This window comes from Sycon ciliatum, chromosome 1, assembly GCF_964019385.1.
Source record: "Sycon ciliatum chromosome 1, ocSycCili1.1, whole genome shotgun sequence".
Classification (NCBI taxonomy): Eukaryota; Metazoa; Porifera; class Calcarea; order Leucosolenida; family Sycettidae; genus Sycon; species Sycon ciliatum.
This window is the reverse complement of record NC_088643.1, coordinates 53837635-53864826: the sequence shown is the minus strand read 5'-3', so window position 1 is coordinate 53864826 and position 27192 is coordinate 53837635. Positions and strand designations below refer to the sequence as shown.

The 27192-nt window shown below is 44.3% G+C and overlaps 2 protein-coding genes across 2 annotated transcripts; both read left to right on the top strand.

Annotated features, from left to right (window-relative positions):
* The first annotated feature begins 728 nt into the window (after positions 1–728).
* On the top strand, positions 729–11913 carry LOC135805572 (P-selectin-like). Its single transcript, XM_065319632.1, has 8 exons — positions 729–1227; positions 2894–3283; positions 6409–6606; positions 7602–7805; positions 8760–8957; positions 11100–11303; positions 11690–11694; positions 11908–11913. The coding sequence occupies exons 1-8, from the start codon at positions 1131–1133 to the stop codon at positions 11911–11913; spliced, it is 1302 nt and encodes a 433-aa protein (XP_065175704.1). The 5' UTR covers positions 729–1130.
* LOC135831042 (uncharacterized) lies at positions 11914–21309 on the top strand. Its single transcript, XM_065343289.1, has 11 exons — positions 11914–12105; positions 13129–13332; positions 14048–14245; positions 14872–15075; positions 16045–16242; positions 16620–16736; positions 17746–17865; positions 18366–18410; positions 18590–18671; positions 18816–18919; positions 19696–21309. Exons 1-11 carry the CDS (start codon positions 11919–11921, stop codon positions 21207–21209), a joined length of 2973 nt encoding a protein of 990 aa, XP_065199361.1. The 5' UTR covers positions 11914–11918; the 3' UTR covers positions 21210–21309.
* The last annotated feature ends 5883 nt before the right edge of the window (positions 21310–27192 follow it).

Sequence of the window (27192 nt, the reverse complement as noted above, 5' to 3'; positions counted from 1 at the left end):
CTCGGCGTCAGCGTTGCAACATATGTATTGCACTCTTGAACCAACGATGCTCATGCATTCCCTCCCTTGTTTCATGAACTGTTCTGTCCATTAATTCTTGGCTTGCAAAGTGAAATAATTAAAAACAACAACAAGAACAACAACAACATGAACAATGACTGTATGATATGTACATGTATAAGATATTGACCAAGACGAGGTCTATAATTATGGGAAATAGGCCGAGGTCCGCCGAGGTCTTTTACGAGGCCTACTTAGTATATTTCCCATATAGACCGTAGGCCGGTAGATCTGCAGTTCTGCGCTTTCCGTGCGCACGTGATAATTATGAGATCGGAGAAATATTTCATCCATTTTACGGGCAAACAGAATACAATTGACAGTGGCATGGCGAATGATTAGAACACAACACCAAAAAATGAAAACAATTGTATGTGTGAAAAAACATTTCATCCATTGACAGCATTGTAATTAATTTTGTTCATGTCCTTGGTCTTGCCCAGGGAGTCGTCAAATATTTGACGACTCCCTGGTCTTCTTGCCTCTGTTCACACGAAAAGTTGGAGTGTGGTCACTGCGGTGCACTACGTCACGTGTGCATGATACTTCTACCAAGGCTGCAAGAGTCCATGGACTCTTTGTCTTGATGGTAGATCTACCCGTAGATCTACTGGGCCGTAGGTACAGTACTCAGTAGTTCAGGATGCTAGTTCACGGCCGGCGGGCAGTCTTGTGTTCTCGTACGGTAGAACTACTACAGGTTAGGATTGCAGAGCGTATTTCCGCGTGGTGCAAATAATTCTTAGCTCCCTTTACTTGTACCGGTAATTGGCCGGTAGTATACCACCTCTCAACGGCTGTATCGCATTATGTAATGGTCAGGGAAAGTAGACTGCACGGCTTTGAAAATCGGCAGGAGAAAAACAAAATTGGAGTGATACCTACGAAGGAAAGGAGACGAGTATTCAAAGTGTGCTGAATCACGATTTCTGGCTACGAGCATTGCTGGACCGTCACAGTACGGGTGAGCTGGTGGCTGCTAGCACAGTGTAGATGGGGGCCAGTTTCGGAAAATGCAAACACCGGCACACGTAGGGAAGCAGAGCTGTATGTAATTGCCGACAACAGCAATGGTAATGGCAGTGCGACTCGCTAGCTCCACGGCTCTTGTCTTGGTGGCCATCAATCTACTGTCGCTTATCCCACGTGCTGAAGTAGAGGCATTCGGTAAGTAGTAAGTACGTCCGTCGGTATCTACATGAATACAAAAGTCATGTACACTGTAGACTGTACACTGTATTAAATTTTGTGTGTTTGTAGTGTAGGTCTACACTGTATGGTGTAGGACATACATGTAGACCTTAGAAATTAGAGGGGCGGTGGATGAACAGTACTATACTCGATCACTCCGTTAGTATTGCCGGACTGCCATACTTTTTGCCATACCTAAGCAGTCAAATACTCCTGTATATTTCACTCCTTAGGGATGTATTGACTATTTATATTTTGACTCCATTTGAGGGATTGAAAACATGCTTTGGCTAGTCATAAATCTATAAATTGACTTTTGTACTAAGTCAATATAGGAAATAAAAACCTCGTAAAAGACCTCGATTTCACCTCGGTCTCGGCTTCTATTTCCTACATTGGCCCCATACTCAGTCAATAATAGGTACGTATAACAATGACAACGACAATTATAATATGAAACTCGGATGTTGAGCCAATAATAAGTGTAGAAAGGAAAAGGAAATAATAGATACGAGTTGAGAGTAACTCTCCATCACTGTAACCAGATACTATATACAGTCAGAAAGTGCAACAACTAGTTCCCTCTTTGGTCTTTCCATAACCTTGAACCTTCCAAGTAACTAGTTGGAAGGCTGTCGGTTAGCGCTACGGAGATGTGTTGAAGCTAGGTGTCAGGACGTCGAATGTCTCAGTACTCTGTCAGTTTTGTGCCTAGTTGTTGCACTTTCTTACTGTATAGGGCCACGTCACTCCCTTGTGACAGGGAGCCAGAGTCAGGGTAAGAGAGTCAATGCTGGCAAGCCACATGCCGGTTGAGATCTCGTGGAAGACGAAAACGTTTGTTGCAGAGACGGCACTCATATTCGAAGGTTTCCCTCTGTTTACAAGTAGGGCGACTGCCACGGCTGCATTTGTGCCGCTTGAAACCGGATGGCGAAAACTGGCGTTGGCACATTGAGCATTGGAGTTTGCCACTGTCCAGGAGAATCGACTCTCGACTAGATGAGGGCGGGCAAGCTTGGGTGCTGATCGTACTGCGGGTGCACTTGTGGAAAGCACGGCCTCCAGCGCTGGCAAACCATCTGCAGCAGATATCGCATTGGAGTGCACCACGCACAGACACATCCCCCCCCCACACACACACAAACACACACACACACAAACACACACACACACACATACATACATACATACATACATACATACATACATACATACACAAACACACACACATAATGCACACACACACACAATGCACACACACTCTCTCTCTCTCTCTCTCTCACACACACACACACACACACACACACACACACACACACACACACACACACACACACACACACACAATGCACACACCCACATGCGCACCTGCGCATGCATGAGAGTACATACACACAGATGAGCGTGCGAGCATAGGGAAACAATAGATCCACAATTCAGTATCCACCAACGGTTGGCTCAGACTGACCTGGCATTTCACAGCTGATAGAATGACTGTTATTCTGCTTCAGTTCTGGGGATTGTGGAGGGTGATGTATGGATGACCTGGAAATTGTGTGTGTGTGTGTGTGTGTGTGTGTGTGTGTGTGTGTGTGTGTGTGTGTGTGTGTGTGTACACCTGGGATCACTTCTCTTGCAGCTTGGACACAGTGTGCGAACAGTGCATATGAGTATCAGCATCAAGGCTCAACTTTGATGACATTCGACTCGGCAGTATCATTCTGCAAGGCCAAGGATGGAGGAGCTTACCTTGCCATCCCACGCAATGCTGTGGAAGATGCGTGCATATGTAACCTGCTCTCTAACACCACCGCATGGCTTGGCATCAGAAAACTGAATGGCATATGGATGGACATTGAAGCCAGACTAGAAGTTCACTACACCAATTGGGAAGTTGGAGAGCCCAGTACTGATTCAAGGCGACCTCAGCATTGTGTAACAATGTGGTATGTACCTGACAAAGGCAAAGGAGACCAATGGGATAATCTGCAGTGTGGATGGATCAGGCGTGTTGTTTGCCAAAGAAAAGGTAATGCATTTTAAAACCCTTTTGAGTTCTCATCACAGACTTTGTCTGCCCACAACCCTTAGCTAGCTTTGTCCTGTTGTCAGTGGATATCCACATGCAATGCTTTCACTGATGTACTACATGTACACTCTCCTGTGCCTGTCCATGCTGTCTGAGACACGGAGGATACAACCTGGGATTTCTGGCAGCCTTGTGTTGGGTGCAGCATGTAGGCACAGGTACCAAAGGCTACCCATGACACGATTTCGAGAAGTGGTGAGTTTGTGGGGCTTGCTCGCTTGTTTGTTATGCGACGTGCTCCACGGCCTAAAACGACAATCCTAGCAGTGCAACGTGGCTGACCAAGGGAGCAGGCCTGTTAGTTCTCGGTCGTGTAGCCTGTCTGACACTGACGTCGTTTAGCCTGTCTGACATTGACGAAGCACCTCAGCCGCTGAAACGCGACATACTTGAGCTTGCCACGCAGATTGAGACTTTCAACATTCATAGTCGCCGCGGGGGGCTTCATCCGCAAAGAGTGCAAGACCTGCTGAGATGTGATGAAGCAGCAAGCCCGTTGGGCCGGCCACACTTTCTGCGCTGCTCTGGTGTCGGTGTGATTTTGAATTAAGACTGGCAAGCATTGACTCATTCCCCGCGCTCTCTAGTCCTGCATGCGGCGACCGACTATGCATAATCGAGGTGCAAGCTTCAAGAGATTGTGTGATGGCATACTAGTACAGTCATGGCAAGTGAAATCCAACACTTGCCATAGGGGACAGCGCCACGAATGGACATCAATGACGTTATGAGCTGCACCTAATTTGTACATTACAGCCGTATGCATCCCAAACAGGTCGAAAGGTCACAGCCAGTAGATACACACAGTTCAGAGACATGGTACGCATGAGGAGTAGTGGTATCCAGTCCCCATTCATTTCTGCCAGCACCTTTGAACTTTTCTTGTGAAGCTTGACTGTGATGAGTACGAGTTCTGTCATGAGACAGATATAAGTTGTATGTAACACATGTAGTACGTATGCAGGGCTGCAGGGACTAGGCCAGGGGCTGCACACTGCACGGTGTAGTCTCTTAGGCCAAGTGTCGGATTCCATTTGCCACAACTGTACTTCCGTGAACTGTGCGATGGTAAGCATTGAGTGTATGGACGGTCTCCAGAACACTTTCCCTGATGATGTCATTCAATGGATGGCACTGGCGTGCGGAATTGTTGTCCATTGACCTAAATACATTATGCTACTGGTAGAGTCATGACTTGACTGTAGGTCTATTCTCTCCATTCTATTCTGCCATAGTGAATGTAACCTGTGCAACAAGTAGCAACAGTAGTCTGGTCAACGGATATACAAGTCATTACAGTGTGCTCTACCCTGGCAATATCACATACCAATGTAATCCGGGATACTACATCTCTGGACAGAGCAATCAGAGTATCACCAGTCACACATCACTATGTCTCATCAGTAGACACTGGTCTACTCCAGAGCCAATATGTGTAGGTAAGCTACAGTAGTGCTCCATAAGGGCGCGTTCAGACTACCGTGAACCCCGTCAAACCGTGAATGCCGATAAACCGTGAAGGACATTCACACTACCAATAACAAACTAACGTTTACCGTGAAGTTTTCAGCTCTCACCGCGGCACTGACAAGGGATTTTCCCTTTTTTCCCAGCGCGCATACAGCCTGAGCACTTTTTTACTGGCGGTAAAAGTTTACTGCCGCAGCAGCCGCGGCAGTAAAACTTTCCCACCGGTAACGTGCCAGTAACGTCACGTGATCAAATCACCTTGGCGACTTTCCCAATCGGTCACTTTTTATCGGTAGTCTGAACGCGCCCTAACAGTGACTCGCTGTGGCTGTGATGAATAGTGCACACTTATTGGACTACTTCATACTTTCCACTGCTAGTGGATTCAAAATGGTATGGTGACCAAACTCAAAGAAAAATACTTCAAATTTAACTGCTGTACACTTACCAAGTTTAGTTTTTTATTTGTACGCTTCACATCCGGTCTCACATTCTGCAGCACCCTAATCATACTTCTTCTACTGGAATTGGAACCATGTTAGTTTTATAATCCACTGGAGCCGGTTGGGATCAGGCTAGATCCATCCAGTTTTCATTGACTGATAAGGGCCGGGTTCCACTGCGGCTCCGCTGCTCCGCTGCTCATCATCCACGGCTTGAAACGTCATCATTACCATAGTGACCGCGGCTCGAGCTGGAGCAGCAAGGCCGCGGCTCATCGCTAACTTTTGCTACGATTCGTGATCAAAAACTGCGAGCCGCGGTTGCGGCTCGACATGTTTCCCGTACTTTTCATTGTTTTGTAGACGAGAATTTTAAAATTCAAATTTTATTTCCTTGTGTAGGCCAGAAGACGAGGATTTTTTATTTTGCGCACGCGCGCACGCAGGCAGTTAGAACGTCATCAAAAACGTGAAGCACGACCGCGGTACCGCGAATGGCGAGTGTCAGTGGAACCGCGCTGCTCCGCTGCATGCAGCCAAGTGCAGCGGAGCTGCAGTGGAACCCGGCCCTTAGGAGGGTCCCTTTTGGATTAGCTACCCAGTCAGTAGGCAAAGTTAGCTGTGGTAACACACACCTGGATAAATGGCGGTACATACACGGCTGTCCACATAGATCTCTCTAACCTGTAAAGTTCGGTCAAATCCTGATTAGGCCTTCTCCTACCGCTATCATCACTTTGTGCATGGCACCTAGTCGATGCATAGCTGGAGATATTGGCATAGCTGCCTGGCACACAGGCACTGGAGTGGTGATGGTTTGCCTCTGCCTTAACTGATGTACCAGTCAGCTATGCCGATGTCTCCAGCTATACATCAACTAGGCGCCATGCACAAAGACTTAGTGATGATAGTGGTAGGAGAAAGAGCACTCTTTGACAGAACTTTGAAACTTAGAGAGGGGCGTTGTGCAGGCAGGTGTGTATGTATAGCCATTGTTCCTGGTGTGTATAACCACCATTACTATGTCTGATGCTGCATTGGAGTTTACTCATCATTGTCATTTCCAAATCAATTTCCAAATCAGTCATTAATCAATTGCTCTCACAAGATATCGTTTTCGTTTGCTCTTACTCCTGTTATGTTTTTCTTCAGGTATAACATGTATGGCTCCACCACCTGCCCTGGCAAATAGTTCCATATTGAGCCAAGAGCTGGTGTACCCTGGTATAGTGACATACCAATGTGACGTGGGCTATTATGTAGCTGGTTATGCCGAACAGAATGTCAGCAATGCAACAGTGCAATGTGCACCCAATGGAACATGGATTGGAACCCCACCGACATGCCTACGTAAGGCAAGAGAAAGAAACTGTTTTTGTAGAAGCTTTGAGCATGACATTTGTTATTAAGATTGCATAAGTGATATACCGTATTTCCGCAAATAAAAGGCCGTCCTCGTATACAACGCCTTCCTCGTATACAAGACCGGGGCAGGGGGCGATTGAAAAAATAAAAGACCGTCTCCGATTAGAAGACCGGGCCTACTAAATGAGTCTCAAACTTGTGTTAAAAATAGAAGACCGTGCTCAAACTGTGGGTAAAAGTAGAAGACCGTGCTCAAACTGTGTAGAAGAAAATGGAAGAATGGGGGTAAAACTGTGTGGCGAAAAATAGAAGACCGGGGTCAAACTGGGTTGAAAGAATAAAAGACCGTCCTCGAATACAAGACCGTCCTCGATTATAAGGCCGGGTTAGGATGAGGTTGAAAAAATAGTAGACCGGCCTACTATTTGTGGAAATACGGTAGTCGTATTAACGTGTGACTCAACGGCCGAGATTTACCCTGATCTCGTCAACTGTTGGCAAGGATACACCCTTTCAAATTCAAACTAAGACTCCCGTAAGTCACTACAAAACATTTGAGCTTCACTCAAGCAAGGAGAGTGAAATGTCGGATGAAGATCGATCGAGAGCGCAAGCCCCGCGCTGAAATGCATTCGCTGGCTTGCAGAGCGAGTCAAGCGCATCCTATGGGATTGACTTTGGATTCACGTTCTTCCTCTCGTCATGAGCTTTCCAGGATGCCAAAGATGATAACGATGGTCCAAGGGAAACCAAAGCTACGTTCAATTCAAGATCAAAATTAGGACGATGCAATTCTCTGTACATATACATTGAGTGCAGACAATAAAGGGTTAAAAGCATTGCAGGGAGCCAAATAGTAAGGGATTAATAAATATGATGGACAAGACATTGTTCATACCCTTAATGTCCTCCAATTGTAACCAGATTATGTGTGAGTTGGTCACCACACTACCTGTTTGCCGTCCTGATCTTCACTGCAGCTATCATGTGTCCTGACCTACCCAACACCCTGGAGAATGGCAGTGTACGTGTACTGTCATTTGGTCTGGAATATACTAACAACAGGACATACACATGTCAACATGGATTCTTTATATCTTCAGCAGCGAATTTCTCTGTGACATCAGTAACAATGCACTGTCTTTTGAACGGCTCTTGGAGTGCTCCAGTTCCAACTTGCAAGCGTAAGTCTGTTTTAAAAGCAATCCGCTGGCAATGCAAGATAAATCACCACTTGTGCCTTTTAGATTGCTGATGCCGGTATTGTTTTAGAGGTTGACTGGCAGAAGTGTTGTGATTGCCCAGAGTCAGAAGAGTGAGTACTTTTCAAAGTTATTCATTTCATTGAACAAGCTGATAAATACAAGCCATGGACGATATTTGTCCTCTTTCATTCTTATCCTCCCTGTCTGATTTTAAGAAGCAAGCCCGTCCCCAGCTGTTTGAATAAGTTCCACTGTCAAGTTATTGATTACCGTATTTTCCGCTTGTAAAGTCGACCTTTTACGACTAAAAATGGAAGGAGAAAGGGTGGGGGTCGACTTACAACCGGGATTCGACTTATAACCGGGAACTATCAGTATCTTACACAAAATGACCTGCACTGCATGCACGAGTGCACCATGTGTACACATACATGTAGTTTTGCCAGTTTTTTCTGGCATTTTTCAAGGATTGGGACGTTATACCCTCTAAAAGGGAATGTCTGTATGATTTGTTAATGTGTTAGTAGCAGGAGGTGGTTAGTAGTGCCTCTTTGGGTGAACACTTTAAAACGCAGAATTGAGACCTCCGGATACGGGGGCCGACCTATAACTGGTAAAATACGGTAGATACTACGCTGCTAACCCCCTGTCGTTATTTTCCCTTTGATTTATAATACTTTGTGTGTCTGAATTCTCCTCCTCCTTACTCCAATCTAGTTTTGGTTTGCTTCTTCTTTTTCCTTACTTACTCTTCTCCTTTTCTTCCTCCCTCTCTTACCAATTTTCCAGGTTAGAGAGAGCTAATGTTATGTGGGCAGCCGCTTATTTGTATCTACAAGAGCATAGCAGAACAATTCGAAATCAGTCAATCAAACAATTGCTCTCACAAGATATCGCTTTTGTTTGTTTTTGCTCCTGTTTTTTTTTCTTCAGGTATAACATGTGTGGCTCCACCACCTGCCCTGGCAAATAGTTCCATATTGAGCCTAGAGCTGGTGTACCCTGGTGTAGTGACATACCAATGTGATGTGGGGTATTATGTAGCTGGTTATGCTGAACAGAATGTCAGCAATGCAACAGTGCAATGTGCACCAAATGGAACATGGATTGGAACCCCACCGACATGCCTACGTAAGTCAAGAGAAAGAAAATATTTTTGTAGAAGCTTTGAGCATGACATTTTTATTAACAGTTTCCTCTGAGACGAAAATGCGATAATACTCATAAAAAGGACACACTTCAGGCTCATTACAAACATCTTGAAAGTTTTTGTCTTCACAAGTATACTTTCAAGCCTTCTCATCAGGTGAAATATAGGCAAGGGAAAAGGAACAGGAACAGTGGATTAAATACAGTAAGAAGGTGGTAAAACAGCGCAAAAAGAAAGAAAGAAAGAAAGAAGATAGCTAAAGTAAACAGCGAAAATTGCAATAATGACACAAAGGTGCAAATGCGAGAAAACTCAATAAGCGCGACATGTAGTGCGACAACAAGAGACAACCACTGGACATACATGTAACTAACGAGGTTTTGACGACCTACCTAACAGCCTAAGTGTGAATTTGATTTGTTTCTGCTTGCAAAGGTTGTATTTCACCTGATGAGAAGGCTTGAAAGTATACTTGTGAAGACAAAAACTTTCAAGATGTTTGTAATGAGCCTGAAGTGTGTCCGTTTTATGAGTATTATCACATTTTTATTAAGATTGCATAAGACTTATAGTCATTTTAACCCTTTGCCGGTCTAACTCAATTTATGTGAGGGGTGGTCACGCAAATACATGTACACACAACCAGCAATAACTCAAGAACCATGTGATGTAGGTATGGGTAAACCATATATTTTCAAAATCTGTATGCCTGAACGCGTCCAGAAAATTCAAATATGACTAGGTCCAAGCAAGGATAGGGCCCATGGTAGCCCTTCAAGTTGAGAGAAAATACAATTGCGAATGAAATACACGAATATCACAGCACGAAGGGCATACCAAGTTCGTGATGGAGCTGAAGTCGTACGATAAACAATCAGGTAAGGGCTACGTCTTTACAAGAAATGTAGGCTCTTTACAATACCGCCATTGAACACCAACACCTCGCCATCGGCGATACGCCAGCAGCAGCAATTCCCATTCCACGATATCGCAGCTTCGGTTTGTTCATCTCAGCGCTGCTCGCGTCAGATTCACTCTCGCTCAGATGAGCACTTAGGCGCGAGCTTACGCATGCCGTGATTCTCACGACCAGGCGAATCAGCTGATCACACCTGACGAGTCCTTGTGACAGTCGCTGTCGCCGTGTCGGCAGCAAGAAGGCTTCCTCTCTGTTTGGAGAATTTTGTTTCTTCATTCGTGGACGATATATTTTTGAACTAGCAGGACTCAACGGAGCTTTTTTTCTCAACACACTACACTGCAAAACCTCCCGGGAGATCCAGGCTGGACTGGTGGTGTTACTGCTCTCAGAACGCTTGTCAAACACGGCCCCAAGAGATGCACTCGCATTCTCTAAATGTACGCATGGCGGATGGTCGTCTTTTCCAATTTCAACAAACTTCAGTCGATCGATACGGCAAAAATTTGTATGGTAAGCATGGTTGTTTTGTACATCGTCAGAAAGCCTTGGACCTCAGCTACGCGTAGAGCGCCATTTTAGCTGTCTCCTAGCAACAAGACCCCCAAAAAATGAGGGCCAAACGTACCGATACTATAGTATCGGTTCGCTTATGGTAGACCGGTAAAGGGTTAACGTGTGACTCAACGGTCGAGATTTACCCTGAACTCGTCTACTGTTGGCAAGGATACACCCTTTCAAATTCAAACTAAGACTCCCGTAAGTCACTACAAAACATTTGAGCTTCACTCAAGCAAGGCGAGTGAAATGGCGGAAGGAGATCGATCGCCAGCGCAAGCCCCGCGCTGAAATGCATTCGCTGGCTTGCAGAGCGAGTCAAGCGCACCCTATGGGATTGACTTTGGATTCACGTTCTTCCTCTCATCATGAGCTTTCCAGGATGCCAAAGATGATAACGATGGTCCAAGGGAAACCAAAGCCACGTTCAATTCAAGATCAAAATTAGGACGATGCAATTCTCTGTACATATACATTGAGTGCGGACAATAAAGGGTTATAAGCATAGCAGGGAGCCAAATAATAAGGGATTAATAAATATGATGGACAAGACATTGATCATACCCTTAATGTACTCTGATTGTACCCAGATTATGTGTGAGTTGGTCACCACACTACCTGTTTGCCGTCCTGATCTTCACTGCAGCTATCATGTGTCCTGACCTACCCAACACCCATCTAAATGGCAGTGTACGTGTACTATCAGTTGGTCTGGAATATACTAACAACAGGACATACACATGTCAACATGGATTCTTTATATCTTCAGCAGCAAATTTCTCTGTGACATCAGTAACAATGCATTGTCTTTTGAACGGCTCTTGGAGTGCTCCGGTTCCAACTTGCAAACGTAAGTCTGTTTTAAAAGCAATGTCCTGGCAATACGAAATGAATCACCATTTGTGCCTTTTAGATTGCCGATGCCGGCATTGTTTTAGAGGTTGACTGGCAGGAATGTTGTGACTGCACACAGTCAGAAGAGTGAGTACTTTTCAAAGGTATTCATTTCATTGAACAAGCTGGTAATTGCCCGCTGTGGACGATATTTGTCCACTCTCTTTCTTCCTTAGCCTCCCTGTCTGATTTTAAGAAGCAAGCCCGTCGCCATCTGTTTAAATAAGTTTCCACTGTCAAGTTATTGATTAAGTACTACGCTGCTATCCCCCTATCGTTCTTCTCCCCTTGATTTATCATGCTTTGTGTGCCTGAATTCTCCTCCTTCTTTCTCCAATCTAGTTTTGGTATGCTTCTTCTTTTTCCTTTCTTACTCTTCTCCTTTGCTTCCTCCCTCTCTTACCAATTTTCCAGGTTAGAGAGAGCTAACGTTGTTTGGGCAGCCGCATATTAGTATCTACAAGAGCAGAGCATAAAAATTAAAAATCAGTCAATCAAGTAATTGCTCCCACAATATATCGTTTTTGTTTGCTCTTACTCCTGTTATTTTTTTGCTTCAGGTATAACATGTATGGCTCCACCACCTGCCCTGGCAAATAGTTCCATATTGAGCCAAGAGCTGGTATACCCTGGTATAGTGACATACCAATGTGATGTGGGGTATTATGTAGCTGGTTATGCTGAACAGAATGTCAGCAATGCAACAGTGCAATGTGCACCAAATGGAACATGGATTGGAACCCCACCGACATGCCTACGTAAGTCAAGAGAAAGTAACTATTTTTGTAGAAGCTTTGAGCATGACATTTTTATAAAGATTGCATAAGACTTATAGTGATATTAACGTGTGACTCAACGGCCGAGATTTACCCTGATCTCGTCAACTGTTGGCAAGGATACACCCTTTCAAATTCAAACTAAGACTCCCGTAAGTCACTACAAAACATTTGAGCTTCACTCAAGCAAGGAGAGTTGTTGTTGTTGTTACTTTATTTTACTTTACCAGAATTACAGGCAGTAGAATGCCTTCTCACTAGACCAGGTCTAGTTCTCACAAATGATGAAGAATGTGAATGAACATGCTAAAGCTAATGAAAAACAAAAAATAGAAAAAGATGAGAAAATCTTGTGTTTTATATTTTATGACGGTATTTGTATGTGAGTGACATTGATTAAATGACAAGGGAAAGAAAAGAAAAAGATAGAAAGAAAAGAGTAAGGAATAAACGAAGCAGATGTATGAAATAGAAATAGAGAAGTTGAGGTATTTGAGGAGAAAAGTCAGTTTGTCGATTAGAGACCAAACCAAAAGATCAAAATGCACATGTCTGACGAATGAGTCAAGACAGAGAAAGCGTGTCAAGAACATCTGGGCACAGCAGTGAAATGGCGGATGGAGATCGATCGAGAGCGCAAGCCCCGTGCTGAAATGCATTCTCTGGCTTGCAGAGCGAGTCAAGCGCACCCTATGGTTGACTTTGGATTCACGTTCTTCCTCTCATCATGAGCTTTCCAGGATGCCAAAGATGATAACGATGGTCCAAGGGAAACCAAAGCCACGTTCAATTCAAGATCAAAATTAGGACGATGCAATTCTCTGTACATATACATTGAGTGCGGACAATAAAGGGTTAAAAGCATTGCAGGGAGCCAAATAATAAGGGATTAATAAATATGATGGACAAGACATTGATCATACCCTTAATGTCCTCCAATTGTACCCAGATTATGTGTGAGTTGGTCACCACACTACCTGTTTGCCGTCCTGATCTTCACTGCAGCTATCATGTGTCCTGACCTACCCAACACCCATCTAAATGGCAGTGTACGTGTACTATCAGTTGGTCTGGAATATACTAACAACAGGACATACACATGTCAACATGGATTCTTTATATCTTCAGCAGCAAATTTCTCTGTGACATCAGTAACAATGCACTGTCTTTTGAACGGCTCTTGGAGTGCTCCAGTTCCAACTTGCAAGCGTAAGTCTGTTTTAAAAGCAATCTACTGGCAATGCAAGATATATCACCACTTGTGCCTTTTAGATTGCTGATGCCGGTATTGTTTTAGAGGTTGACTGGCAGGAATGTTATGATTGCCCAGAGTCAGAAGAGTGAGTGTTTTTCAAAGTTATTCATTTGATTGAACAAGCTGGTAATTACCCGCCATGGAAGATATTTGTCCACTCTCTTTCTTCCTTACTACGCTGCTATCCCCCTATCGTTCTTCTCCCTTTGATTTATCATGCTTTGTGTGCCTGAATTCTCCTCCTTCTTACTCCAATCTAGTTTTGGTTTGCTTCTTCTTTTTCCTTACTGACTCTTCTCCTTTTCTTCTTTCCCTCTCTTACCAATTTTCCAGGTTAGAGAGAGCTAACGTTATGTGGGCAGCCGCATACAGTCAGACCTCGCTTATCCGGTCCTCGTTTATCCGGATCCCTCGCCATCCGGAAGAAAATCGTTGGTTACAAATGTACAGCATATGCCATGCTTACATACAGTATGTGTGTTCGATTATCCGGTTCCCTCGCCTATCCGGATATTTTTGTGGAAAACGGATTTGTGCGGTTATGCGAGGTTTGACTGTATTTGTATCTACAAGAGCAGAGCATAACAATTCCTAATCAGTCAATCAAATAATTGCTTTCACAAGATAATTATCGTTTTTGTTTGTTCTTACTCCTGTTTATTTCTTCAGGTATAACATGTGTAGCTCCACCACCTGCCCTGGCAAATAGTTCCATATTGAGCCAAGAGCTGGTGTACCCTGGTATAGTGACATACCAATGTGATGTGGGCTATTATGTAGCTGGTTATGCTGAACAGAATGTCAGCAATGCAACAGTGCAATGTGCACCAAATGGAACATGGATTGGAACCCCACCGACATGCCTACGTAAGTCAAGAGAAAGAAACTATTTTTTTGTAGAAGTTTTGAGCATGAATGTTTTGTATAGATTGCATAAGTTTCATAGTCGCAGTGACCATGGTGACATGTGATTCAACGGGCGAGAGTTTCCCTGATCACGTCAACTGTTGGCAAGGATACACCCTTTCAAATTCAAACTAAGACTCCCGTAAGTCACTACAAAACATTTGAGCTTCACTCAAGCAAGGAGAGTGAAATGGCGGATGGAGATCGATCGAGAGCGCAAGCCCCGCGCTGAAATGCATTCGCTGGCTTTTAGAGTGAGTCAAGCGCACCCTATGGGATTGACTTTGGATTCACGTTCTTCCTCTCATTATGAGCTTTCCAGGATGCCACAGATGATAACGATGGTCCAAGGGAAACCAAAACTACGTTCAATTCAAGATCAAAATTAGCACGATGCAATTTTCTGTACATATACATTGAGTGCGGACAATAAAGGGTTAAAAGCATTGCAGGGAGCCAAATAGTAAGGGATTAATAAATACGTTGGACAAGACATTGATCATACCCTTAATGTCCTCCAATTGTACCCAGATTATGTGTGAGTTGGTCACCACACTACCTGTTTGCCGTCCTGATCTTCACTGCAGCTATCATGTGTCCTGACCTACCCAACACCCATCTAAATGGCAGTGTACGTGTACTATCAGTTGGTCTGGAATATACTAACAACAGGACATACACATGTCAACATGGATTCTTTATATCTTCAGCAGCAAATTTCTCTGTGACATCAGTAACAATGCACTGTCTTTTGAACGGCTCTTGGAGTGCTCCAGTTCCAACTTGCAAGCGTAAGTCTGTTTTAAAAGCAATCCGCTGGCAATGCAAGATAAATCACCACTTGTGCCTTTTAGATTGCTGATGCCGGTATTGTTTTAGAGGTTGACTGGCAGAAGTGTTGTGATTGCCCAGAGCCAGAAGAGTGAATACTTTTCAAAGTTATTCATTTCATTGAACAAGCTGATAAATACAAGCCATGGACGATATTTGTCCTCTTTCATTCTTATCCTCCCTGTATGATTTTAAAAAGCAAGCCCGCCCCTAGCGGTTTAAATAAGTTCCACTGTCAAGTTATTGATTACCGTATTTTCCGCTTGTAAGTCGACCTTTTACGACTAAAAATGGAAGGAGAAAGGGTGGGGGTCGACTTACAACCGGGATTCGACTTATAACCGGGAACTATCAGTATCTAACACAAAATGACCTGCACTGCATGCACGAGTGCACCATGTGTACACACATGCAGGTTGGCCATTTTTTTGGCATTTTCCAAGGATTGGGACGTTATACCCTCCAAAAAGGGAATGTCTGTATGATTTGTTAATGTGTTAGTAGCAGGATGTGTTTAGAAGTGCCTCTTTGGGTGAACACTTTAAAACGCAGAATTGAGACCTCCGGATACGGGGGCCGACCTATAACCGGGGTCGACTTACAACCGGTAAAATACGGTAGATACTACGCTGCTATCCCCCTGTCGTTATTCTCCCTTTGATTTATCATGCTTTGTGTGTCTGAACTCTCCTCCTCCTTACTCCAATCTAGTTTTGGTTTGCTTCTTCTTTTTCCTTACTTACTCTTCTCCTTTTCTTCCTCCCTCTCTTACCCATTTTCCAGGTTAGAGAGAGCTAACGTTATTTGGGCAGCCGCATATTTGTATCTACAAGAGCAGAGCATAACAATTCCTAATCAGTCAATCAAATAATTGGTCTCACAAAATATCGCTTTTGTTTGTTTTTGCTCCTGTTTTTTTTCTTCTTCAGGTATAACATGTGTGGCTCCACCACTTGCTCTGGCAAATAGTTCCATATTGAGCCAAGAGCTGGTATACCCTGGTATAGTGACATACCAATGTGATGTGGGGTATTATGTAGCTGGTTATGCTGAACAGAATGTCAGCAATGCAACAGTGCAATGTGCACCAAATGGAACATGGATTGGAACCCCACCGACATGCCTACGTAAGTCAAGAAAAAGAAGCTATTTTTGTAGAAGCTTTGAGCATGACATATTTATTAAGATTGCATAAGAGTTATAGTCGCAGTGACATGTGATTCAACGGGCGAGAGTTTCCCTGATCACGTCAACTGTTGGCAAGGATACACTCTTTCAAATTCAAACTAAGACTCCCGCGAATGACTACACAACATTTGGGGTTCATTCGAGCAAGTAGAGTGAAATGGCGGATGGAGAGCAATCAAGAGCGCAAGCCCTGCCCTGAAACGCCTTTACTGGCGTGCAGCGTGGGTCAAGCACATTCATTCTGCAAACTAAGTATACGATGAGGTAAAGAGCGGCCATTCCCAATCTTGTCTTGTGCGCGGTCTTCTCTTTCCAGCTGGTGATGCATGTGCTGGTGAGTGCAGTCATTCCAACACAACAGAATGCAACCGCACGACAGCAGTATGTCAATGTCGAATTGGATTCACTGGCAATGCCCTGGTAACTTGTACAGGTGAGAGTGATTATTTCCATATAATTATTTACATCTGCATACGTGGTTGAAGTTTCTCACTTATTGATATGAGAGAGTTTTGCTGGAATATCACAACATAAGCAATAAGCAGCTATGACTGAAGTATAGTGAATGTTACCGTACCGGTATCTCCTCTCTAGAAATCCAAATTAATAATTTTAATATTTGACTCGGATGGAGAGCGAAGAATTAAATTTAAAAAGACAGTACCAAAATGTTACATGTTATCCGTAGTTTGTGTCTAACACTAACAGTAACAGTTATAAGCAAGATGTTGCAAGATGTCCCCTTTCTCATGTTATTTCATAACTTAGAACCTTCCAAGTTGGAAGGCTGTTGGTTTGCACATCCAAGACGTGATAGAGCTTATCATCAGGTCGTTGAATGTCAGTATCACATCCGTCAGTATTGTGCTAGCTGTTGTACCTTCTGACTACTGTGTAAGTACAAATTTTTGTTTGGAATTAACTTTCGCTATTCGTTAGGCCATGGTAAAAAATAAAGTTGATTCTCATGTCATGAGCCTGTGAAAATCGGTGCGAGCGAGCGATTTATTTTATTTTATTTCCCACAATTTTTTTATTTCCAAACTAAGGATAACGTGAGTGTAACATTTTAGTCCTTTCTTTTTAAATTTAATTTTTGAATGCGCAAAAATGTTCTTGTATGGGCACACAAGTGGACATAAACTAAATTCCAGGGCAAAGGGCTTTAGGTGAGATAATTGTCTTCCATTCCACGCGTGCGAGAGAGAGAGAGAGAGAGAGAGAGAGAGAGAGAGAGAGAGAGAGAGAGAGAGAGAGAGAGAGAGAGAGAGAGAGAGAGGGAGAGAGAGAGAGAGAGAGAGAGAGAGAGAGAGAGAGAGAGAGAGGGAGAGAGAGAGAGAGAGACGCAGAGGCAGAGGCAGAAAGAGGAAGCTGTGTTCACGTTCAATCACCTAGTGGATCGTGCTCTTGATTACGTCTTCCATTCCATCTCTCCTTTTCAGATGTTAACGAATGCATTTTCAGCCCTTGTCAGCCATCCACTCTATCTTGTGTCAACTCCATCGGATCGTACTCCTGCGTGGACAAGTGCACAGTGGATGCAAGCAGAGACGGTTGCTCAGGTCGGTAGCATGACGGTCTCCGCATGACATGTATGTAACAGTTTAGCCTTAGGCCTGTACTACACAACACTTAGGCCTGTACTACACAACAGTGATTATCGCAGGGCACAACAGAGCAGAGCACAACTATGTGCAACCAAGTGTTTTTGTGAGAGAAGAGCAGCATTTTAACAGCTGTCAACAATCGAAGTGTCTTCCTGTAGAACACCTGTGTTCGGCTACATGACTAGAATCATTCTCAGCCGAAAATAACAACTGCTACTTGAACAGTGGTGCTCCCTGAATGGAATGCAAGGCCTTCACACGCGTTGAACTTTGACACATGGCAAGAATTCACACATGCAAGGCCTCAAGGCCTTCTTCATAATTTATACTTACGGTGAAATCAGTTTTCCACACCGTATTGCATCCCTTGGCCTTAGCGTCAAAGATCAAAGTCTCAGTTGTGTGTGTTTTATTATTCGTAACCGTGCTCTTCTGGTTGTGCCACACATACGCAGGCAATGGCAATCAAAAGGCATTCTCGGCTGGTCTTGGAATGCAAGGTATGGGATCTTCTGTCTGGTGTGTACTGATTGGCTGGCAACAGCTGCTCTGTATACATGTTATAACTCGATTCACTGACCTCCGCATCATCTTGTTTTTTAAAGTTGTACTTTTCAACAGTCTCTGGATAAGATATTTAATTATGTGCCTGCTTTCGTTTCTCTTTTTCCCTTGTCAGTGTATGTGGGAATAGGTGCTGGAGGCTTGGCTCTCATCCTGCTGATCATTATCATCGTAATCGCAGCTCGTCACCGAAAGCGGTAAGCTTGAGACTCTGTGCTGAACTTTGATCAATCCGTTCAGTTATAACCTCCATTTGTGGCACTTGCAAACATCAAGGAGTGTACATTTGAGTGACATCTTGATCAATACGTTCTAATGTGTGCTTGTGCCTTGATGAGCAGGAAACGTACGAAAGAGGGAATCCAAGGAGCTGGATTAAGTTGCACTGAGTTGATAGATGGAATGGGAGAAAAACACCATCAGAGATATTCTCAAGTACTAGCAGGTAAGAGACAGGAGCTAGCCACTGTTTGCGGGCCACTTTAGTTTGTCTAGTTATGGCAGCTGAGGTCCAATGATGTGGAACGTACCTGAACTCCAAGGTTATTGGGCTTGACGATAGCAAGGGTATAATAACCCCCCAAGAGTGTCCAACTCCTGATACCCTTTCTATGGGGTACACCGGCGACCGAAACTCACATCACGTGGTGCAGTGTCGCAGTTGTACGTTTCCAGCCCGTTTTTAGCGAGCAGCGGAGTAAAAGAAAAAGCACTCTCTGACAGAAACTCACTGCGGGTATGCAAATCCCCAGCATGATCATGGCAGACGTGCGGATTGCGCGCCCGCTAGTCTTCGTTGGTACGTAGTGCGAACGTATCTGAGACACGTGATGTGAGTTTTCGCCGTCGGAGACCCCATATGCAGATTTGCACACTCTTGGGGGGTTATATACTCTTGACGATAGTCGTAACAAAGCTTTTTGCTAGATGGAGTAATAAAGGCCATTGCAGATCAAAACCTTGTCTAACTGAGTTTTTGCGTTTTGAATATCTTAGCCAAGGGTTCATCTTCTCTCAGCTTATCACTAGTAACATATCAATGTGTGTATGAAAAGTTTAGAAAACTACTTCTTGTCATTTGGATAATTCCCTGTCTAATCCGACAGTTTGCCTTATCCCAGTCTTACTTACTTGTACGCTTTTAAAACAGAAATCAGTTTGATGATGAGCAAGTCTATCTTCTGTCTCTTCACTTATCACTCATTTTCTGTCTGTTTTCAGGGTCCAGCAGCAAGAAGTCGAAACCTGGAAGGCTTGGTAAAGTTAAATGGACACTCTCATCCAACTATCAGGTTGGCGACGTTACCCTGAATAACATAACCAAAGACAAGGTGACTGAGGCAGCATCTTGTGAAAGCAAAGAGGAAGGCACTAGTGACAAGACTGTGCATGACGGCAACTCGGGCAATAACAAGCCCACGGTTATGTCATTACCCAGCGGTGGTGGGGGTGATAGATACGACACACTGAGTACGCCTAGTGCCAGAGGAGAAGAAGCAGTTGGCAAGAGTGGGCACGATGGTCGCTACCGCGGTAGCAAGTCCATAGAATCAGTGCCCAGCGCTGGTGATACGTATGTGATTGCGTACGGTAGTATGCCTGGTTCCAGAGGGAGTCACATTAGTGGAGAATATGACAACAGATATGGATTATCGCCCCGCAAGGAAAGAGCAGCAGCCACTGCGCCTGATGAGGATACATATGATAATATCATGATGAGTCGTTTTGATGCCGGTGATCACCAACAACCAGACAGCGAGGGAGAGATGTATGCTAGACCTGATAGACTTCAGACTAATCCTTCAGAATGCGATAGTAACCTATACGATGTTCTTAGCAGAGATAGCTGCACTGACCACAATAGTCTGGTGATTGCCAATCAAGCAGGGCAGCATGAATACGACTCTCTGCCTGCTAGTTCTTGTCTTCAGCAACCCGGCCTACCTGTCCCCAAGCCAACGCCAAGTGTGAGTAGAAACAGCCAAGCTGAAAGTGCTGCGCATGAAGTAAGTGACCTAAATCACGGTGAAAAGAAATTTGTACAGCGACCAACTGTAGCTGTAAGCCCCAGCGTCCCTGCCAGTACAATAGCAACTTACATGTGTCAGGTTGCAGGTGAAGTGGAGGGAAGAGGACAGTATGCTTACTCGGAACCAGAACGTACTCAGCAGTCCTCCGACAAGCAAGGAGACAGTGGTGCTGATAAGCTGACTGCCCCTGCGTCTCCACGCGCAGAGCATGCAGTTGTTAGCAAGCTGTTCAATGAAGTGACCAAACAAGGATGCGTCTACTCACAGCCAGCACAACCAGATGGCATCAATCATACTACAGACAGCCTCCGCCAGTCTGATGATTACAGCTATGCAACACCAGACGGTATTGATCATGCTAAGAAGGTTGTGAAGAGCAGCTATGCCACACCAGGCGGTATTGATCATGCTAAGAAGGTTGTGAAGAGCAGCTATGCCACACCAGACCGTATTGATCATGCTAAGAAGGCTGTGAAGAGCAGCTATGCCACACCAGACGGTATTGATCATGCTAAGCAGGTTGTGAAGAGCAGCTATGCAACACCAGACAGTATTGATCATGCTAAGCAGATTGTGAAGAGCAGCTATGCCACACCGAATAATGCCAGTCGCAAGAAGAACACAAAGGCCTGCTCTGATCAAGCATCGCAAGTTCTAATCTTTCCCATGCAGCACACTGGCGGCGAGGGGAAACTGATGGTGTGAATAGGACATAGAGCAGAGCCACATTCTGTGACCATCCTGGTGGTTGTAGTGTCATTACAGCTGCGCAACCCAGGGCTGTTCCACTTCAGCTGCGCAACCCAGGGCTATTCTACTGCAGCCACGCAACCCAGGGCTGTTCTACTTCAGCTGTGCAGCCCAGGGCTGCTCTACTGCAGCCGCGCAACCCAGGGCTGTTCTACTATATGCAGCTGTGCAAACTAGGGCAGTTATTTCACTGGTTTCTACTACACAACACAATACACGTATTGCGCTTTATCTAGGGGTGGCATGAATAGCCTTACAAGCAATGTTTAGTTCATATGCCAGCACACTTTAAAATATTATAGAAGGAAATGTGTTACATGTAGTCCGAGTAAATTTTCGAAGTTGGTTAAAAGAATGTGCTGTTGGTGAAAGTTTACACGAAGAGATGACCCGGTCGATTACTGATATGCCAACAAAAGACCATCTCCAGAGTTCTGTGCACTACGTTGGCAGGGAATTTACTCGCGCAGCGCTGTGCAAACCTATCGCAAAATACACACATATGTACAGTAGTACGATTTCTTGATTTCACCTCTCCCCTGGGTGGGGGGGGGGGGTGAAATGAACCTGGGTCAAGCGCAATACGCATTAAATGCTCCAGTCGATCTGTGTGCATGGGGGTTGAAGTTCCGTTACATTTGAATTGAGACCCGCATCATGAGCCAATAGTAATACAATCATGTCCTGTCTTTACTTTTACAATCATAGTGTATGCAGTTACTTTTTCAATAGAGAATTGGAGAATTATTTTTCAAGTACACTAATTCAAGAATCCGCTCGTCTAGTATAATATTTTCAGAGGCAATATAATTATTTGATTGACTCGAAGTATTAGTCTAGAAGTACAGTGATGGCTGCTATTTTTCCTTGGAGAATCTTTTACAATTCTGCGCAATAGACGCCAATCTCCTGTTTCAGATTTAGTTATAACATTTGAAATTCAAAAAAAATGGAATCTATTTTTGAGTTACACAAGTACGGTATTACACTCATACCTCGGTTATCCGGCCTTCGAAGTTACGGGCACTCCGGTCTACCGGGCACTATTTGGGCGAGTTTCAGGGGAAATATTACTACTCTTTTGTCACTTTTCGTAGAAATATTGACGTCATATGCCATATCGATGGCCTTTTCCCCATCAAGATGTATATGATTCGGAGTTACGGGCACCCTCGAAGTTACGGGCAGTGTCCGGTCCCGAAGCGCCCGGATAAGAGAGGTATGAGTGTAGTTTCAAACCCAAGTTTTTTTGTCCAAACACAATGATTTTAACTCGGATGCTGAGCCAATTAAATTATGGTGAAATAGGAGAAGGACAAAATGTTACGTTAGTCATAACTCGTAACATTTTGTCCTTCTCCTATTTCACAATGATTTTACTGCAAGGAAAAGAACAAGTCACTACCATCATCAAGAATGCAAAAACAGTTTATGGACTCTGTCTCTGGCCATCATCAATACTTCGAATCATCAGGATGAACCAGTTTTCGGCGTGGTGAAGACTTTGAGATTTGTTCTTTTTCTTGCAGTGATTAGCTTTGTGTTTTGATTTGCACCATAAGCATGATAGCCGTGTAGCCAGTGAATATTCCAAGGTTGTAATTTTACTGAAATGATCTACACTTTCTGCTTATGTCGAGCATATTTTGGCATATCTTTTGGCATATCTTGCTACGCCTTTGGCATATTATGGACGTTTTCCCTGATATGCGACGAGCATAATATGCTCTTTTTTTTAGCATATTTGGTCGAGGCCTATAAGCATCCCGTTGAACTGAATCTGATTGTCATGCCCTGACCGGAGATGACCATTACACGGATACCGGTACTAGATAGTAGCAGAGGATACCTATTCGCTGTAGAGTGGCAGCTGCTTGCCGTCCTGGCCACCTGGCTGTAAACATGGTGAACGAGTTACGTGCGGATCTATCTGGAACATAGTCTCACTGGACGCGCGACGAAAATAGGAATACGAATGCTGGAGCATTGCTGATCATCTTGACTTGGCAAGTTGCGGCCCTTTATTGTCGCATTGTGCGTTGTTATCCTGTTCAATGTGTCGGCTCTAAGTCTAAGCAGGCGCATTCATGTAGAAAGCACCATATCCGGGCGAGCGTAAAGCCACCTCCTTTGCCGGCTACCGACTTTGATGGCGAAACAAGATACTGTATGACAAACAAACGTTGCAATGTACTATCCCCTCCATTGTGCTGTCTGTAGTACTGCAGCCGTCAGTTGTTTTGCCAATAATTCCGGATCTTTCACACCACATGTGCACAATGTGCACATGTGGTGTGAAAGATCCGGAATGTGCACATGTGGTGTGAAAGATCCGGAATTATTGGCAAAACAACTGACGGCTGCAGTACTACAGACAGCACAATGGAGGGGATAGTACATTGCAACGTTTGTTTGTTTCTTTTATTTGAATTCGTTTAGAGCACAGGCAATTCTGCCTTCTCACCAGAGGAAAAACCTCCGGTTCCTGCTAAGAACGAATATAATATTATGAGAGAAGGAAATATTAAAAAGAATCATAACATGATAATTCCAAAGCACAAAGTTTTATATGATTCAAATGGGTGTGTGTATGTGTAAGCATGCAGTGAAGAAAACACAGAGAAACCATGCAGTAATGTGCAGGGATGCCGAGCAAGGTGGTTACTAATTACAATTTTAAAATTCTGTTCAGAGCCAGTTTAAAGGCAAACGCCGCACTGTGGAGGCAAATATCGCTGGGAAGGGCATTCCAAAGAGTGCTTCCCACAAATGTCAATGACTGACGACCGGAAGGTCCAGGAAGGAAAGGCACTTGCAGTAGCCGCTGTTCCTGTCCTCGAGTAATTCGGCGATCATCCCGGGATGCTTGGCCTGTATTAGCCATCAACTGAAAGTAAGTGCAGAAAAGAGGACTTGCAAGATCATGTAGGCAACGGAAAACAAAAAACAAAACCTTGTAGTTAAAAATGTGAGTTAGGGATCGAATAGATAAGCGCACGAGGAGGGGGGCTGTGGATGCACGGCTGGAGAGTCGGAAAATTGCACGAATTCCGGATTTGCTGGATTTGATTAAACGACTCTGCAGCTGCTGTGTCAGCGACGGGAAGAATGCATTGGATGCGTACGTTAGTCGTGCTTGCACAATGCCAATGCACCAAAGTCTGCGGGCTCTTCGTGGAAAACGTCTGTCTCTACTTTCGTGATAGATTTCGGTGTTCAGTGTTGGATAGGTATCGCATGGTGGGAGGCATAAGGGGATTGTCAAAGACCATAATTGAGAAACTGAGGGTAGATCTACCACTTGGTGGTGGCACTGGTGGGTCTGATCTATTCACCTCCCACCTCTTTAGGAGCTACATCTGCACCTTGGTGCAGATGTAGCTCTGCACCTTGGTACTTTTGTACGACTCCAGCAATAGAAGTCCACCCTCGCCGACTTCTCCTCACCTTATGCATGGACTACACTAGGCCTATTTTTCGGCCGATGCTTCAACACCCGACATGAAATCGAAATTTGCCCATACACATTGCTGTCTATGCCTGGCTCACACGAGGCCGATTTTTCGGCCGATGCTCCGACGCCGGTACCGCGTACCGACTTGAAATCAGCCGACTGTGTTGGACAGTCACATACACATGTACTCGGACTACCTCTACACACACAAATTTGTCGGAAACATGTGTGACAACACTACTAGTCCATCGGCCAAGTCTCAAAATCGAAAGTGGTGATGCACTGAGCTTCCAAGTAAACGCGACCATACCCAGCACGTAGAGAATATTATATCAGAGAACACTACTAGTATTCCATTTGTTGGTCCACACCATGTACCAGGCGATTTTCATGCCGCACGGTTCAATATCGGCCGAAAAATCGGGCTAGAGCGAACCAGGCATTACTAGTACTCATTTCACTGTTTTCCCTGTGCAAAATGCAGTGTAGGAGCCCATACTACGGAGGATTAGCAAGACGAAATTCGCGTTCGCGTTCGCACTCCAAGGAAAGTCGAACTCGGTGACGGAATTCGCGTTATGAGAAGGATTAGCAAACAGAATTCGCACATGCATGACGTTGGCACGATGTACAGGTACAGCGTGGTAAATTTATGACTGCTCTGACACGAATCCGCGATTCGTGTTCCGACTACTTTTCCGAACGAAAACTGCGAAAGTTCGCAATCCAGTTCGCGACCTGAAAAATGTTTGCGAACGCGAACACGAATTTCGTCTTGCTAATCCTCCGTAATGAGAAGGGAGCGAATAGGTTCGGTTCGGAAATCTTCGTTGTGTTCTTTTGGACTGGTGAGGACAGCGTAGATGCATTTACTACATTGAAGAATTGGAGACTCTTCCTATTTGTTCAAGAAGATATATACCAACTGGATTATGTAAGGAGTGCCGTGGAAGCGTGGTGGACTGACTGACGTGGCATTATAAAGGAAATGGCTATGCTATTGTCGGGAAGAGAGGACGAGGTAAGGTGATGTACTGTCATGTGCCATCGGAAAGACAACCTGGAGTCCTGGACTGCAAGGGCTGCAACTAACCTTCCATGTTTTGCCGTCGTCGTTTTGTGGCAGCAATTTTAAAAGCATACCCCCCCCCCCCGAAATCTGGAAGTGAATCGACATTTTAGTGAACCAGCACAACACTACCGGTATCTCGAATCCACCAACCATCAATGCAGCCTCCTGTTATTCATTCCCAAAAGAAAGCATGGCTCATATGGAGCATTGTGCACAATTTGGCCGTATTTTGCCGAGTGTCTATGCAGAAACGAAGGAATGCCGCGCTTGTCACAACCGATCAAAACACTAGGGGAAGTATACGCTACAATCAATTTTTCACTAGTTGTAGTCTTCGGGGTGCTGGGTCGAATGGTCTTGGTCCGAGGAAGCTGAGACGCTCCCTTCCTCCTTTATTCCCAATCGGACTCGCGCACTTCCACCGAAACTGGGTGGGATTTTGCATACAAATCTCCATGTAGTAGGGCGCGGTCACCCAGTTTCGAGAGAGACCATCACGTGATCATTACAATTAATTTTATACGTGCTGTCATACCCCATGATGAATGAATTTGAAAAAATTCAGCTCCGATAGAGAAGATCCGTGTTAGAGTTGCATTCTGTGAACTGATCATTCGCTTAAAGATACAGACATGGCATGTGTTTCGGCGCAAGGATCTCTCTGACTGTAAATGTGGTTTTGGTTAATTGTCTTTACGTAGAGGCATTCTTTTCTGTGAAATGTCATACTGTGAATCGTCATTCCGCGGGTATTGTCGCTCTGTGAGCTGTCAGTCCGTGAACTGGTTTAGATGACACATCATCCCCTAATTATCATGCGCTAGTGTCGCTGTTAAACCACTGTCCAACATATTATGGTACGACAGGCTGTACCGACTCCAAGGAAAATCAGCAAATGAAGTTGTGCCAGTGAAATGCTGAATTTGAAGAGAAAAAACCATGAGCGAGCATTTAGCTCAAAAGTAATGAGAAGTCTCCAAAGGAAAATCTGATACCAATAAATCAAATCATATTTGAAAATAAACAGAACGGTGAATTTTGAAATTATTTGTGTACATCAAGAATAAAGTCAATGTTAATAACAAAAATGATATTGATCATGTAACTACTATAATGATATAGGAGCCTCCAGATCCGAAAAGGGGCGGGGCTTATATAGTTTTGCCCAGTTTTAAGAAAAAGCATTTGAAAGTTGAATTTTCATATAAGAGATACTCTAATTTCAGAAATTTTAGGTGCTCAATATTTTCGGTAGAAGGGCAACAGGCCTGGTTAGGTAAACAGAAAGTTTCGGTACAGAGAAGCAGTTACCTATTGGATTACGTGTGATAGTGTTTGTTCGGTGTGTTGAAATTTTAGGTATGAAACAGACGCACCGAAGGTACCGAAAATAAAAGTACACCGAAAATTTG